General features: G+C 37.0%; 1 protein-coding gene across 1 annotated transcript in view; it reads left to right on the top strand.

Moving 5' to 3' along the window:
* TTN (titin) overlaps positions 1-13,954 on the top strand; it is a 314,290-nt gene that overhangs the window by 109,589 nt on the left and 190,747 nt on the right. The window contains exons 89-105 of the mRNA XM_083368347.1: positions 91-369; positions 455-736; positions 829-1,107; positions 2,194-2,481; positions 2,606-2,884; positions 2,977-3,255; positions 3,345-3,623; positions 4,276-4,563; positions 4,705-4,992; positions 5,709-5,999; positions 6,513-6,800; positions 8,647-8,739; positions 8,844-9,126; positions 10,322-10,505; positions 11,746-11,835; positions 11,962-12,229; positions 12,883-13,143. Coding sequence (XP_083224473.1) covers positions 91-369; positions 455-736; positions 829-1,107; positions 2,194-2,481; positions 2,606-2,884; positions 2,977-3,255; positions 3,345-3,623; positions 4,276-4,563; positions 4,705-4,992; positions 5,709-5,999; positions 6,513-6,800; positions 8,647-8,739; positions 8,844-9,126; positions 10,322-10,505; positions 11,746-11,835; positions 11,962-12,229; positions 12,883-13,143 — 4,299 coding nt within the window. The remainder of the gene's footprint in view (positions 1-90; positions 370-454; positions 737-828; positions 1,108-2,193; positions 2,482-2,605; positions 2,885-2,976; positions 3,256-3,344; positions 3,624-4,275; positions 4,564-4,704; positions 4,993-5,708; positions 6,000-6,512; positions 6,801-8,646; positions 8,740-8,843; positions 9,127-10,321; positions 10,506-11,745; positions 11,836-11,961; positions 12,230-12,882; positions 13,144-13,954) is intronic.

The following is a 13,954-nucleotide window of genomic DNA, read 5'->3' as shown; positions in this document are numbered from 1 at the left end:
CTCCCATCTCACTGTAATGTTACATTCTTGGTGCTTATTAATGTTCATTCTCCACATTTAATGGAAATTTTAATCTTTTTTTTTTCACAGCTCCTCCAGTTTTCCGCAAGACACCCCAGCCAACAGAATCTTTGAAAGGAGTTGATGTTCATCTTGAATGTATGCTTCAAGGTACACCGCCCTTCCAAATTTCATGGTATAAGGATAAAAGAGAAATCCGAACTAGCAAGAAGTACAAGATTTTGTCTGAGGACTACGTGGCTAGTCTACATATTCTTAACACTGATGCTGCAGACACTGGTGAATATCATTGCAAAGCCGTCAACGATGTGGGAAGTGAGGCTTGCATTTGTTCTGTGATGCTGAAAGGTTTGTATATGATTCTTGTTATCTCTTCTGTTTACATCTTTCTTCTCTTACTTCACATTTACGTATTTTCTTCTCCTGCCTTCAGTACCACCAAGGTTTGTGAAGAAACTTCACAATGTCAGTGCAATCGTTGGGGAGCCAGCAGAATTGCAAGCCACGATTGAAGGTTCTGAGCCAATTTCTGTTCTTTGGTTGAAAGACAAAGGAGAAATTATCCACGAAAGTGACAACCTCTGGATGTCATATACAGATAAAGTAGCAATCCTTCAAGTTGTGCATGCAGAGCCAACCAACATGGGAAAATACACCTGTCAAATTAAAAATGATGCTGGAAGTCAGGAATGCTTTGCTACCTTATCAGTTCTTGGTTAGTAAAGTTAAACAATAAAATCAAAGTACACTGTCATATTTTACATAATCTTGCTCGCTAATGTGACTATGATTTGCATCTCCTTCCAGAGCCAGCAACTATTACAGAGAAACCAGAACCAATGACAGTCACAACAGGAGATTCTTGCACCTTAGAGTGCACTGTTTCTGGAACACCTGAGCTTACTACTAGATGGTTCAAGAATGGATATGAACTCACTTCTGACCAGAAATACAAAATCACTTTCTTCAATAAAGTATCTGTGCTCAAGATTCTGAATGCAAGTTTAGAAGACAGTGGAGAATATACATTTGAGGTGAAAAACAGCGTTGGTCAAAGCCGTTGTACAGCTTCTATACATGTTTCAGGTTAGTGGATTAACATGGGGAATACAATTCTGTATCTCCTCTGCATTTTCATATTAAGTTTTGCATATATTGACATGTGATGTTAGGCATCCATGTGTTATTCCTAAATGCTTTAGCAATCTACTTATTGTGGAATATCTGGCAGAGGGTCAGTTAGAGCAATAGCAATAACACTGAGACTTACATACTGCTTCACAGTGCTTTACAGCCCTCTCTAAGCAGTTTACAGAGTCAGCAATATTGCCTCCAACAATCTGGGTCCTCATTTTACTGACCTCGGAAGGATGGAAGGCTGAGTCAACTTTGAGCCAGTCAGAATCAAAGTGCCAAACTGCTGGCAGCCGGCAGTCAGCAGAAATAGCCTGCAGTACTGCATTCTAACCACTGCACCACCACGGCTCTGAATATTCCTAGATACCCTTTCAGAAGTTATGTTTTGCCTTTAATGGTATGCAGTACTGTTAACACAGTTCGGAATGCCTTTCTAAAAGGGAAAGAGTGTGTTTGCACTCAATACTGTCTTAAATATAACAGGCTCCCAAAAAAACCCACTAAACTGGAAAAGCACTATTTTGTTACTCAGAAAATTGAGTAAAAGAATTATTATTATTATTATTATTATTATTATTATTATTATTATTATTATTATTATTATTATTATTATTAAACTTTTATTCAGAAAACATGAAACTCAGTCAACTGAACATTCAAATTGACTGGCACTAATGGTTGACACGGGTTGCTGCCGGCATCCTAGGTATCAACCAGGTATCCCCTTAAAATGTAAAATGTTCTGGGTAGCGCAGTTGTTGTTGTTGTTGTTATTTTATTGTTGTTGTTATCATCATCATCATCATCACCACCATCTTAGATGTCCATAGAATCTGTTTGCTTTCCTCAAAATGTTGCAAGCAGCATTACATTGTATATTACACTCTTTTCATACATGCATATAGCATCAAAATACATGTATTCAAAAGGTGGAGCCTCCATTGTCTGGGCCTAATACTGCTTTGTCATTTGCCCCCTCTTACCCCTCCCTGCAGAGGTCATTATTGTAATTTAATTTTTATTTTGTGTTCACAGATCGTATTATACCACCTTCATTCACAAAAAGGCTGAAAGAAACACAGGGTCTCTTGGGCTCATCAAGTGTACTTGAATGCAAAGTCATTGGATCCCCTCCAATCTCTGTTTTTTGGTTCCATAATGGTGAGGAGATCACTAGTGGAGAAAAATATCAGGCAACCCTTACAGATAATACATGTTCTTTAAAAGTGAATGCTCTTCAAGAGTCAGATATTGGAAGTTACACTTGTATAGCAACCAATGAAGCTGGATCTGACGAATGTGAAGCATATTTCATAGTTAGAGGTAAAATTTGACATTAAAATATGTATTAAAAGAAAATAATTGTTTAAAACTCTAAAGTTTGTATTTTATGTTCTTTAATCTGCACATTTATCACTAACGTTGTTTTTTTTAAATGCACATCTAGAACCTCCATCTTTTGTGAAGAAACCCGAACCTTTGCAGGTTTTATCTGGGGCAAATGTAACATTTACAAGTATCATTAAAGGAACCCTCCCTCTTGATGTCAAATGGTTTAGGGGAAGTGTTGAACTAGTTCCAGGACATAGATGCAACATATCTCTAGAAGAATCAGTTGCTGAACTGGAGCTGTTTGATGTTCATCCTGTCCAAAGTGGAGACTATACTTGCATTGTCAGTAATGAAGCTGGCAAAATCTCTTGTACAACTCATCTCTTTGTAAAAGGTTGGTAATTATTGTGCCTTCTGGGTTAAATAGAAAGGCAACCATCAATTTTAAGCCAGTTTAATTTTCCTATCTTATGCTATTTTTTACAGAACCAGCGAAATTTGTGAAGAAACTGAATGACTTCCATGTTGAGAAAGGAAAACAATTAATTTTAGAATGCTCATACACTGGTACCCCTCCCATTCAAGTGTCTTGGAGGAAAAATGGTATAAATTTAACTCAGTCAGAGAAATGCAGTATTACCACAACAGAAACATCTGCCATACTGGAAATCTCTAACAGCAGACTAGAAGATGCTGGCCTGTATTCTTGTCACATAGAAAATGAATCTGGCCAAGACAACTCTCAGGCAGCTGTCTCAATCTTAGGTATGTAGCTTATTTCAAAGGATATTTTAAAAGAAGTATTGATTCTTTTGTGGGAAACAAACTCACTAATCTCTACTTTTGTTCTATAGAACCACCATACTTTGTCCAAAATCTAGAGTCTCTGCAAGTGACAGTTGGAGATTCTGCATCATTACAATGTCAAATTGCTGGAACACCAGAAATCAATGTGTCCTGGTACAAAGGAGACACAAAACTAAGACCCACCAGTACTTCTAAAATGCACTATAAAAACCAAGTGGCCACTTTGGTATTCAGCCAGGTGGATAGCAATGATAGTGGGGAATATATCTGCAAGGTAGAAAACAGTGTTGGGGAAGCTGTATCTTCAGCACTGCTATCTGTTCAAGGTGAGTAATCACCACCAGTTTGGGAAATACTATTATTACTCAGTTGAAAGGCATGAGAGAGGAAAAATATCTCTGTTTTTAGCTGTTCTTTACCAATGGAGAATTTCTGTAGCCAATACAAACAAAATGATGCACTTTATTAGAAACAACATCATGTGACTGGCTATAGCTTCTCCAGAGAGTGTCTTTATTTTAAGTCATTAAAATAAACCTTCCTCATTTTATGTCATCTACTATCATACAGGTTGAAATTTGTTAAAAAGGACAATGTCCACAATTCACTGAAATTTGAGATAGGTTGCTAGAGTTTCATTATTATCGTGTTTAGTTTAAACATGTCTAATTATATCTCTGTTAAGGTTATTAATTTATATAGTCTATATATTACCACCACTCTAGATAGTCTTATCTATAATTAGATATATGAATCTCATATTGGTAGATATTAGACTCCTAGAGTTGGAAAGAACTATTTAGTCTATCAAGTTGAACCCAAGTTTAATTCAGAAATCCACCCATGACCAATAACTGTCCAAGCCAAAACTGGAATATATCAAGAAAAGGGGAAGTCAGTATTTCCTTCAATAATGCTCAAACTGAAATCCAAACCATTCAGAGTCAGTAACTCTGTACAATATTTTTTTTCTTGCAGAACGTAAACTTCCTCCTTCATTTTCACGAAAATTAAGAGACATTCATGAAACTGTTGGGTTACCAATTACATTTGATTGTGGCATTAATGGTTCTGAACCAATTGAAGTAACCTGGTATAAAGATGGTGCACAATTAAGAGATGGCTACAATGTGCAAATATCATATTTAAATAAAGTCGCAGTTCTACAGATTTCACAAACTGATATGAGTCTTGCTGGACAATATACTTGCACAGCTTCCAATGCCATTGGAACTGCTTCTTGTAGTGCCAAACTCATCCTTACAGGTTTGTCAAAAATATATAACTCTCCTTTGATACTTTTATGGCATAGCAACTCTTAGTTATAAGCTCAGTTCATTAGCCTATTTGATATAAATCTTAAAATGTGCTGAATTAACAAATTACTTGTACTTCTTCCTTCTTTAGAGGGGAAGATGCCACCATTTTTTGACATCCCAATTACGGCTGTTGATGCAGTTGTTAGTGACAGTGCTGATTTTGAGTGTCGTGTTTCTGGAACACGCCCTATTAAGATTGCTTGGTCAAAGGATAACCGTGAATTGCGAACTGGAGGGAAGTATCAGATCAGCTATACAGAAAATATAGCCCATTTGACAATTCTGAAAGTTGACAAAGGAGATTCTGGAAAATATTCCTGTCATGCTAGTAATGAAGTTGGAAAAGAATCTTGCACAGCTCAACTTAATATTAAAGGTACTAAAATTTTTCACCAATAAGATAAAATTTAGATTCCATTGTGTGTAGGCTTCTATCTAAAGAACTCTGAGCAACATCCCATGTTGGTACACACCGGAAAACTAACGAGATCTGGGGCATCATTTGTAATGTTGTGAGATACAATGATAACGATCCTGCACCTAAAACTGGAAGCCACAGAAGTCAGAAATTCCCCTTTTATGGCCGCATGCCACTTTCATAGAGAAGTTCTAGAATTACTATCTCTGTTTTGAACCTGTGCATGAGGAGGAATCTAAGGGTTTGTGACAACAACAAAAATTGCAAAACTAGAGAAATAAGGTGCTCTTTCTGCTTGTACTAAAAATAAATATTTTGGAATTCAGTTATATTAAAATCTGTCCTTTCTTGGTAATATTTTAATTTATAAACATATATTTTACTCTATATTTGATTTAAATATATGAATCTCACTTTTTTCCTTAGCCGCACAAAAGTGGTGTTTTTATTTTGCTACCAGTTAGTATATTAATTATTTGCTTCATTCTGCTTTTGTTCATTTTGTCTTTTAAATTTTGATAGTTGCTAACTATTATTGCTTGATTAGCCACACATAAGTGGCAAACCTTGTGCCATTTTGAGGATAACCCAAGACAACTGATAGAATTGTAAAAGATTTGCCTGAACAGTTCTTTCTCACTGATTTATTTTCGCTTTATCTTCCTTTCTGACAGAGCGACAGAATCCACCTACTTTCACCAAGAAGTTATCTGAAACAGTAGAAGAAACGGAAGGAAACAGCTTTAAACTTGAGGGCCGTGTTTCTGGTACCCAACCTCTGATGGTTGCTTGGTACAAAAACAATCAGGAAATCTATGGAAGCCCTAAATGTGAACTAGCCTTTGAGAACAATACTATTCTGCTGCTCATTAAAGATGCAGGACCAGCAGATGCAGGCTTATATACCTGTAAAGTATCCAATGAAGCTGGCAGCGCCCTGTGTACTTCCTCTGTTGTAATTAAAGGTTAGTTCATTGCCTAGAGGCCTACTGTACTGTATTCCTTTTATTAGCTACTACTACTTACCATTGGGTCCAAATCATCAGAATAGTAATTTCATTGCAACTGTCACTCTGTGTTTGACAACAGAAATCAATTCTACATGTACGGTTTTACATCAGGTTGCAGCACAATAAAACTCTACTAGACCACTGAATTATTTCAATTTCAGTTCTTAAAATGTTCACTCCTGATCCTATTTGAAGGGTGCACCCCTTTGTCCCATTAATTGATAATTGATTGATGTGGTTCTGCAAAAATTACCTTTCTTCAATTTTTTTAAAAAAATGTTATTATTCATCCTCAAGGCCACATTTTCTAATGAAAAACAGTCCTTTTATATATAAATTGTACTGAGCAAATGGAGTTAATTCATTGCATCATATTGTTCTTACCTGGATATGTACCTTTTTTATTTAAGATGAATAGTAATCTAACTACTTTCCTCCTCTTGCTTCTTTAATGTTATCATATTTCAGAACCTAAAAAGCCTCCAGTATTTGATCGACCTCTTAAACCAGTGACAATAGATGAGGGCAAGATCCTGCAACTAGCCTGCCATGTAGTTGGATCACAGCCCATAAAGATCCAGTGGCTCAAAGCTGGGAGAGAGCTCAGATCATCTGATAAGTGCAGCGTCAGCTTTGCAAATGGAACGGCGCTCTTAGAAATCCAAGCCGTTACTAAAACTGATTCTGCCGAATATGTGTGCAAAGCCTCAAACGCAGCTGGAAGTGACTCTTCTAAGTCAAAAGTGACAATTAAAGGTAAAGTTAAATTGAATAATTAGCAAGAGAGAAGAACAGCAATTCAGAGCCCCAGGAACTACTATGAAGACTTTATAAACATATTTTGTCAAGCACGTAATACACCGTATCACACATAAGAATAGGCATAATGACGTGCCTTAGTAGTAGCATTTAATAATAAAGGTAAAGGTAAAGGTTCCCCCGCACATGTGTGCTAGTCGTTTCCGACTCTAGGGACCGGTGCTCATCTCCGTTTCAAAGCCGAAGAGCCAGCGCTTGTCTGAGGACGTCTCCGTGGTCATGTGGCCGGCATGACTAGACGCCAAAGGCGCACGGAACGCTGTTACCTTCCCACCGTAGTGGTCCCTATTTTTCTACTTGCATTTTTACGTGCTTTCGAACTACTAGGTTGGCAGAAGCTGGGACGAGTAACAGGCGCTCACTCTGTTACGTGGCACTCGGGATTCGACCCGCCAAACTGCCGACCTTCTGATCGACAAGCTCAGCGTCCTAACCCACTGAGCCACCGCGTCCCTAGCATTTATTAATAGGGCTACTTAATTTACAGTGGTTTGAATGAAATTAAATCAAACAAAATTGCTCTAATACATACCTTGTATTTGCAGCAGTTTTAGTCAGTGCTCTTTTACTTCTCATTGGCACACATACTTATCGTAACCCTCACTTTTGAGATAAGCAACATTATGCAAAACACAGAAAATTAAATAAAATATAGAAAGAAATTAAAGGCGTGAGAAAATAAATATGTAATTTATTCCAACACCAACCAGCATACCTCTCCAAATGGTTCTTACTTCCATCGTATCCATAAACTGATTCATACACTGTTTTTTGTTTTCTTTCCCTTTGGAGATCTCATCTGCATCCAAGCATCTTCCTTCTCTTTGACCCTTCTTTCTTACATTTGCTTTGTGATTCAGTTCTCATTTGTACTACCCGTATGACTAAGCCTACTCAACATACTTCTTTTGTACTGACACACACACACACACACATTCCATACTTTTATTTTTATTTTTTTAGTACCCAATCATCCTTGACAATTTTCCGCACAGATTTTGTAAGTACCATATTCCCATCACCTCCAATTTACTTCTATGTTTCTTGTGGCATGTCAAATCCTTCTTTCCATATAACAGAATGGACACTTACCTACAGCCTATTCACTTCAGTAGGCTTTGACTTCTACGCATTTTTCTCATCCACAGCCTTAAAAACCTATTTCGTATTTCCCATTAGTGTAACTCCATATATTTTTGTGGCACTGTATAACATGATTCTTTTCGTTTGGTTGCAAGTAGTTTCAACAGACTGCAATAACACCAAGATACTTGGACCCCAAAGCTTACAAGAATATGTAAATTATGACATTTGATAGTTGCTTCTTGCCCACTCCCTCAAATGGTCTTCCTTATTTATATGTATTTCACCTTCATTAATTTGTACAAGTAACTCAAGGCAGCAAACATATCCAACATATCTTCCCCCTCCTATATTCCCCACAACAACAACCCTGTAAGGTAAGCTGGGCTGAGATAGAATGACTGACCCAAAGTCACCCAGCTGGCTTTCATGGCTAAGGCAGGACTAGAACTCATGTTCTCCCAGTTGCCTTAACCACTAGACAAAGCTGACACTCATATTCTCTTTCTTTGCATCAGTTCTCCATTATATTCACTTATTACTTTTAAAATATACTATATTTACTCAGTGCTAGATAATAAATTCTCCAAGTACTGTGGAATTCAAATTTAGAAAAAAAATCCTCTGTGGATAATGGTTAGTTCATTTGAGCATTGTCATTTTCAGTTCTACAACATCCTTCCTTTGCTTTGCCTTCCAGAAAAACCTGCAGCTGCACCAGTTGCTAAGAAAGCACCCACTGATGGAAGGCTTTATTTTGTCTCTGAACCTCAAAGTATCACAATAATTGAAAGTAAGCCCAGTTTCTAAACATTTTCTTCCCCATATCTGTTAACTGCTCTCTTTCTTCGACCTATGGTTGACATTTTCTTTCCTCTGTGTCTTTTTTTCCAACAGAGAGCTTAGCAACCTTTACTGCTAAAGTCGGTGGTGATCCGATCCCCAATGTGAAATGGATGAAAGGAAAGTGGAGGCAACTCAATCAAGGAGGCCGCATTATAATCCAGCAAAAAGGAGATGAGGCCAAGCTGGAAATCAAAGATGCAACAAAAACTGATTCCGGGCAGTACAGATGTGTGGCTTTTAATGAGCATGGTGAAATTGAAAGTGTTGTCAACCTTCAGGTTGAGGAACGGAAGAAAGAAGTTATTGAAGGTGATCTAAGAGCAAAACTGAAGAAGTAAGTGTTAAAATTTTCCAACAATGTTAAACTGTGAGACGGAAAGCTTGCTTTAATAGTTAGAAGTTGGAAAATAAAATATAATTCAGCTCATTTGAAAGTATTCCTTCATCCTTCTCTAATGCTGATGATACTAGAAGTTATCATGTTAAAAATAAATGTACGTGTGAGAAATGTAGAGTGAGGGATACTCAAAAAAGATGGCATTTTAAATGCCACAAAGATAAGCAAAACAGATGTTTAAGAGGAGCTTAACATAATATCATTGTATGTAACAGTTGTTTCCTTTCCTGGATTATATGGCCCTTAGTGTCACTCATCCCCTAGTCAAGTCTTGTTTGCACTACAGTAATTTTTTCTATGTCTTTCCCTGGAAGACCATGGAAGAGTTCCATCTGGTCCAGGCTGTGATAGTGCAAGTAATTATGAAGGCATTTAATCCATCTAAGGTCTCAACTCTGCAAGTTTTAGTGGTACCAATTGGCTTCCAGGTGCAATTCAAGGTGTTAATGGTCTTCCATAAGCTTATACTATTAGATGTGACAGAGTTGGTGTTTTTCAGATCCCATCAATAAAATAATGTTGTATTGTGGGACCCTGAAGATGCAGTTTCTGTAATGTCAAGCATGGAAACACATCCCCACAAAAATCCATATGGCCCCAACTGTGTTATTCTTTAGGATGTTCTTAAAGATTTGTCTCTTCCAGTAGGGCAATTTGTGAACCCACTAGGGTTCACAAAAACAGCCGTCTCTAGAATGGCTGTTTCTATTTTTTTAATTATTACCTTTTCCTCTTATGTTTCAAACCCTTTTTTTAAGCCACCTTGAGTTACTTGTAAGTTGGGCAGCTCTGTTGATTGAAAAAAATGAACATTTTTTAATACATATTCTAAAAGTTTTCATTAATGGAAACAATACTCTCCAAATGTCTTAATCACCATAGCATACTATATAATAAAATTTTGTTAGGTATATTGGGTTGTAAAGTGAAACACAGAGATAGGTCCAATTCTGTTACATCTATAAGGTTGTGATCAAAGTGAGCATTAAGAGTTTCTTTAGCAAAGAACCCTATTTTATTAGGATGAAAATAATTGGAATCTTGGAAAAATTATAAAGCATTTCACACAAGCTGTAAGTTTAATGGATGTTGGTGTCTATTTGCTTAATAAGTAATTTCTTCATTTCTGCAGAACTCCAACAAAAAAGAAGGAAGGTGAGGAAGAGCAGGCAATTGATATCATGGAACTCCTAAAAAATGTAGATCCCAAAGAATATGAAAAATATGCCCGCATGTATGGAATCACAGATTTCCGAGGTCTCCTACAAGCATTTGAGATGCTAAAACAAAGCCAGGCAGAAGAAACACACAGACTGGTAAAAACCAATATTTTCATTTATTAAAAAATCATTTTAAACCATATTTGTCAGGACCCACCCCAAACCACGTCTTAGGAAGACAAAACTCTTGGAGCCAAATCTAGTCCAAAAAGAATCTTTACTATGACATGTTTGGTTGTAGGAATACAAGACAGGACTTAATATTGTTCCACGAACTAAACCCTTATAAAGAGTTCCCGGTTTAACCCCCCTTAACCCCATTTGGTCAGTCCCCCATCATTTACCTCATATCATCCCTCTCGTGGGAAAAAGGAACTTAGGACCTTTTATGTTTATTGCTCTCTTCCATGACACAAGCCAGATGCTAGCCCCCCCTTTTGTTTCCCCAGTTCAAAAGGCTTCTCTTTTCCTTTGAAATGCCTAATACCGGTTCAATACACATCCATTCCCTCCTCTTCGGGAGATGGCAGAATCCATGGAATAATGTTTGAAACATACATTTATGAATATGATATAAATGGATTCTGACAATATTTCTGTTACTTTAAGAAAGGCGTTCAATGTTTAAGAGGTCAAATTATTCATTTAAAATCAATATTCTGCAATGGGCATTATTATTGACTCAGAATTGGTTGGGGTAGTTTCTCCCCAAATTTTTCATGCAGTCTTTCTGGTTGTTAACAAAAGCCAAAACATATGAATAAGGGAAGAAGTATTTTACCTTTCTTTTTATAGAAGGCAACTTCTACTAAGATTTTTGAGAAATATTCATCTGATTCAGAAATGTGTTAGTTGTGGAGGGACTTTACTAATCAAAATAGTATCTATAATTAAATTTGTGGGCTACAATCTCTACCCACTCCTAAAAGTATATGTTCTCTGCAACAATTTTTCCAATCAGCTATTTTGAAAATTTGGGGATTGAAGTCCAGTAAATCTGGAAGGCACTAGTTTGGAAAAGCTGTACTAGGCAATTTCTGTTCAATGTTCTTTCTCCAAGGACTAAAATGCCAGAGTGTCAAATTTTTAACTTTTGCAATCAGGAAGAGCAAAGAGAAAAATTAGTTTGATAATTCGGAGTAAGCTGCTTAATTTGAATAAACATTGACATTTCCAAAACGTTAAAGGCTAGCCATAATGTACTGAAGCGGTTAGTTCTCTAATGGATATAGATGTTTCCTTTAGTTTAATAAGGTTTTCCCATTATGTTGGTTTATATTGTTTATAAAGTAGAACATTGAAAAATCATATTAATTCATGGTCTTGGTTTTAACAGGAGATTGAAGTAAAAGAGAGATCAAGGAGAGAAGAACAAGAGTTTGATGAACTTGTAGCATTCATTCAGCAAAGGCTTACACAGACAGAGGTAATTAATGTCATATATTAATTATAATAATGTATACGGTAATTAATGTTGCCTGTTTACAGAGTGATTTAATCGTGGGACTGGTGCTTAACACAGAGATTCAAAATTATGAAAAATATTTTTCAGCCTGTTACTTTGATCAGAGATATTGAAGATCAGACTGTGTTGACAGAGGAAGATGCTGTCTTTGAATGTGAAATTAAAATAAACTATCCTGAAATCAGACTAACCTGGTACAAAGGCACAGAGAGATTGCTCTCAAACAAGAAGTATGAAATCAAAATTGAAGGAGACCGGCATATTCTTAAAATTAGGAATTGTCAACTTGGAGATCAAGCAAATTATAGGGTGGTCTGCGGTCCACATATTGCCAGCGCTAAGCTTCATGTGATTGGTAAGTGCAAAATTTTGATTGACCCAATATTTAAAATTATCTGAGGTGGTTTTGGGTTGGTATTTTCTAAAACAGGGGTGTCAAACTGGCGGCACGCAGTCTGGATGCATCACACGCAGGCCACACCTACCCAGCTCCACAAAGGCAAAAAATGTCACGATACATCACGATATTTATTATTTATTCATTTAATAATATTTCTATACCGCCCTTCTCCCGAAGGACTCAGGGCGGTGAACAGGGTAAGAATAAAAATACAGAATTACAAAAATTTAAAAAAAAAGATTAAATACATGCCCACTAAAAACAATCAATACAATATTAAAAACCCCAATAAAATAACAATAAAAAACCCACCAATCCCCCATCAGGCCAGGCCAGCTTGTTCGAATAAAAATGTTTTTAGATCATGGCGAAAGGAGCGAAGATCGGGCGCCATCCGGAGCTCAACCGGTAACTGATTCTATAGCTCTGGGGCGCCCACAGAGAAGGATCTCCCCCTGGGGGCCACCAATCGACATTCTCTGATCGGTGGCACCCTGAGGAGGCCCTCTCTGTGGGAACGCACAGGGCGAAGGGAGGTTGATGCCGGCAGCAGGTATGTCACATGACATGATCAAATTCTAAAACATGAATTTTTAACTTGCTAACAGAACCTGCCATTGAACGTCATCTGCGTGACACTTCCCTCAAAGAAGGCTTTACCTGCTCTTTGGTTTGTCAATTCTCTGTGCCAAATGCAAAATCTCAGTGGTACAGAAACGGAAAGGTCCTTCAGATAGGAGGCAGATATTCCACCGATGTCTCTGATAAAGTCCACAGACTCATTATCAAAGATGTAAGAACAGAAGACCAGGGACAATACACCTGCAGGTTTGACCATCTAGAAACAACTGCTGACCTAATAATTGAAGGTTTGTAACAAGAGTTTGTGTTGTCATGAAATAAGCCGACTTAGATCAATCTTAATTGCATCTTAATAACACAGTTGCTTTTCTAAGGTTATTTTTGCTTGTTGTCATATATTTAACTGCTTTATCTTTTTTTCAACATTCTTATAACCTGATGATAGGATTTTTAACTCATTTGTTTCTTCTTATGATCTGATTTTTGCTATGATTATAACAATGAACTCCAATTTATCTATCTCCTGTGCTTTAATATGAGTATGAGAAAGACTGTAATAACTACCTGATACAGGTAGTCCACAACTTATGGCAGTTCATTTAGTGACCATTTAAAGTTACAACATCCCTGAAAAAAGTGACTTATGAGCTTTTTCACACTTACTACTGTGGCAGCATCCCCATGATCATGTGATTAAAATTTGGATGCTTGGCAACTGGTTGATATTTATGACAGTTGTGGTGTCACGGATATGACCATCTTTTTCAACAAGCAAAGTCAATGGGGAAGCCAGATTCACTTAACAACCTTGTTGTTAACTTAACCGCTGCAGTGATTCACTTAACAACTGTGGCAAGAAAGGTCATAAAATGGGGCAAATCTCACTTAACAAATGCCTCACTTAGCAACTTAAATTTTGGGCTCAGTTGTGGATCATAAGTCGAGGACTACCTGTTCTTCAAATCCATTTTGAAACTCAAACTGCATTCTCATGAAAACAAAGAACACTGTATGTGTTTGTCTGTTTGAATTGAAACATGCATGGGTATGAGTATACCTACACATGCACAAACACATAAGTATACACACATATATCTG

Source organism: Vipera ursinii (assembly GCF_947247035.1).
Source record: "Vipera ursinii genome assembly, chromosome: 1".
NCBI lineage: Eukaryota > Metazoa > Chordata > Lepidosauria > Squamata > Viperidae > Vipera > Vipera ursinii.
The sequence above is the reverse complement of the archived record's forward strand: the minus strand, read 5'-3'. Positions and strand labels throughout refer to the sequence as shown.